The 2,677-nt window shown below is 63.5% G+C and overlaps 1 protein-coding gene across 1 annotated transcript; it reads right to left on the bottom strand.

Annotated features, from left to right (window-relative positions):
* Positions 1 to 602: 602 nt before the first annotated feature.
* Positions 603 to 2,553, bottom strand: LOC146426108 (harmonin-binding protein USHBP1-like). The gene is made up of 4 exons (XM_085040584.1): positions 2,307 to 2,553; positions 2,139 to 2,230; positions 1,705 to 1,827; positions 603 to 1,048 (listed from the first exon to the last, which is right to left on the bottom strand). The coding sequence occupies exons 1-4, from the start codon at positions 2,505 to 2,507 to the stop codon at positions 877 to 879; spliced, it is 588 nt and encodes a 195-aa protein (XP_084896710.1). The 5' UTR covers positions 2,508 to 2,553; the 3' UTR covers positions 603 to 876.
* Between the last annotated feature and the right edge of the window lie 124 nt (positions 2,554 to 2,677).

The raw sequence follows: 2,677 nt of genomic DNA, 5'->3' as shown, positions 1-2,677 counted from the left end.
AGAGCCTGGGGGTTTTTCGGGTCTCCAGGGATTTTTGGGGTTTTTTCGAGGTCTCCAGGGTTTTTTTTTTAGGGTTTCCAAGGGTTTCTGTGGGGTCTCCAGGGGTTTTTCGGGGGTCCTGCAGCTGAACCCCCCGAGACCCCCAAACCCCGACTGCAGTGGGGCTGAGCTATGGGTTTATTGGTGTGGGGTCACCAGTGGTTTTGGGGGGTTTCCTGGGGGGTTTCCTGGGGGTTTTAGGGGTTGTCAGAGATATTTATAGGGTCTCCAGGTGGGTTTTGTGGGGTCGCCATGGGTTTTTGGGGGTCGCCAGGGATATTTATAGGGTTTCCAGGGGGGGTTTTAGGGTTTCCAGGGAGGTTTTAGGGGTCTCCAGGGGATTTTGTTGGGTTTCCAGGGGTTTCTGTGGGGTCTCCAGGGGTTTTTCGGGGGTCCTGCAGCTGAACCCCCTCCGAGCCCCCAAACACCGACTGCAGTGGGGCTGAGCCACGAGTTTATTATCGTGTACAGCAGTCACCTCCCGGCGGATTGGGGTTTTTTTTGGGTAGGTCTCCAGGGGTTTCTGTGGGGTCTCCAGGGTTTTTTTTGGGGGGAAATCTCCAGGGGGGTTTTGGGGTCTCTAGATGCAGGTATCGCCCCCAGCCCTGCCCTTCTCCAGGCTCCGCAGTTTCCAGTCCAGCGCCTGCTCCCTCCGGCGGATTTGGGTTGTTTTTTAGGGGTCTCTAGGTGTATTTTTTGGGGGTTTTTGGGGTCTCTAGATGCAGCTCTCGCCCCCAGCCCTGCCCTGTTCGAGGCTCCTCACTCTTCGGCCCAGCGCCTGCTCCCTCCGGCAGATTTAGGGTTGTCTTTTTGGGGTCTCCAGGGGTTTTGGGGTCTCTAGATGCAGCTCTCGCCCCCAGCCCTGCCCTTCTCCAGGCTCCGCAGTCTCCTGCCCAGCGCCTGCTCCCTCCGGCCGTGCTGTCTCCGCAGCGCTCCCGCCTGAGCCTCCAGGCGCCGCAGCTGCTCCGCCTGCTTGCGCCGAGCGCCGCGGTACGCCAGAGCCAGCGCGCTGCGGGACACCATCGGCATCCGAATCGAGCCGAGCCGAGCCGGGCCGGGGAACCGGGATGGGGAGAGAGGGGAGCCGGGGGAGAGGGGAGTCAGGGAGTTCGGGGGGTCTGGGGAGTCAGGGGGGTCGGGGGTTTGGGGGAACGAGGGGATTCGGGGGAGCAAAGGGAGCCAGGGTGGCTGGAGTTTGGTGTTCGGGGAGGCAGGGGGTTCGGGGGAACGGGCAGAGTCAGGGGAGCAAAGGGAGTTAGGAGAGCGAGGGGAGTCAGGGGTTTGGAGAGTCAGGGGGTTCGGTGGGTCAGAGGAGGAAAGGGAGTCGCGGGGCTGAGGGGACACAGGGGACACGGGAGATCCAGGGCCTCCAGGGGACTTAGGGGACACAGGGGATCTAGGGGACACGGAATATCCAGGGGATCATCCAAGGGGCATAGGAGACACATGGAACCAACGGGATCCCGGGGACCCAAGGGACCCAGGGGTCACAGGACACTCAGGACATCCAGGGGACACCGGGAACCCCAAGGGATCCGAGGAACACAGGACATCCAGGGGACCCAGGGGACCGAGGGACTCAGGGGACACAGGGCACTCAGGGGACACAGGGGACTGAGGGGGTCCCAAGGGCCACCGCCCCCAGCGCGGGTGCCACATGCCCACCTGTGCGCCTGGAAGAGCTCCGTGGTGACAGCGACACTCCGCGCCTGCTGGGCACGGCTGGCGGCGCTGCCATGCTCCAGGGACAGCGCCAGCTCCTGGGCACGGCCACGCAGCTCCTCCGTCCTGGGGACACCCGTGCCACCATCCTGTGCCACCAGGGCCACCGGAGCCACCAGTGCCAGCAGTGGCCCTCCCAGCACCATTCCCATTCCCACACCATTCCTGATCCCACTCCATCCCAATCCCTCACCATTCCCAGTCCCACCCCCTTCCCATCCCCATCCCCATTCCCATTCCCATTCTCACCCCATTCCCATCCCCATTCCCATTCCCATTCCCACCCCATTCCCATTCCCACCCCATCCCCATTCCCATTCCCATTCTCACCCCATTCCCATCCCCATCTCCATTCCCATTCCCATCCCCATTCCCACCTGGCCCAGATTCGGATCAGCTCCTCCCTGGTCCTCTCCGGATCCGGAGGATTCCACGGAGCCATCGCTGCCCGGCGGCCGATCCGCACCTCCTGCCCAGATTTCGGGGGGATCAACTCCCCCATCCCTCTGGATATTCCCCCCAAGACCCCCAAGGATCCTCCCTACCTCCTCGCTGGAGCTGCCGGAGCTGCTGGAGGATCCATCCCAGTCCCGATTATCCCGATTATCCCGATGCTCCCGGTCCCGCTGCAGGTGCAGGAGCAGCAGGCGCAGCGCGGCTTCCCTCGGTCCCTGCCCGGCCAGCTGCACCTCCAGGCTGCGCTTCTCCCGCTCGGCCAGCTGCAGCTTTGTCCGCAGCTCCGCCATGGCCTCCTGGGGACAGCGGGGACAGCACGGAGCGGGGAAACTGAGGCACGGGGCGGCTGACTCGTGGGGAGGGGTCGGGGTGGGATTTAGGGTGGGATCTGGGCTGGGATTTAGGGATGGATCCACGGTGGGATCCAGGATGGGATTAGAGATCCAGGCAGAGATCCAGG

The sequence above is a fragment of the Lichenostomus cassidix genome, chromosome 28 (genome assembly GCF_008360975.1).
Source record: "Lichenostomus cassidix isolate B80296 chromosome 28, HeHo_3.0, whole genome shotgun sequence".
Classification (NCBI taxonomy): domain Eukaryota; kingdom Metazoa; phylum Chordata; class Aves; order Passeriformes; family Meliphagidae; genus Lichenostomus; species Lichenostomus cassidix.
This window is presented reverse-complemented; position numbering and strand designations above follow the sequence as displayed.

Bases quoted from the DNA above. Each gene is read 5' to 3' on its own strand.
- LOC146426108 (XM_085040584.1), bottom strand. From the start codon at position 2,507: ATGGCGGAGCTGCGGACAAAGCTGCAGCTGGCCGAGCGGGAGAAGCGC. The intron at 1,828-2,138 runs GTGGGAATGGGG...GGGTGTCCCCAG, and splicing joins CTGATCCGAATCTGGGCCAG to GACGGAGGAGCTGCGTGGCC. The intron at 1,049-1,704 runs GTGGGCATGTGG...GGTGTCCCGCAG, and splicing joins GAGCTCTTCCAGGCGCACAG to CGCGCTGGCTCTGGCGTACC.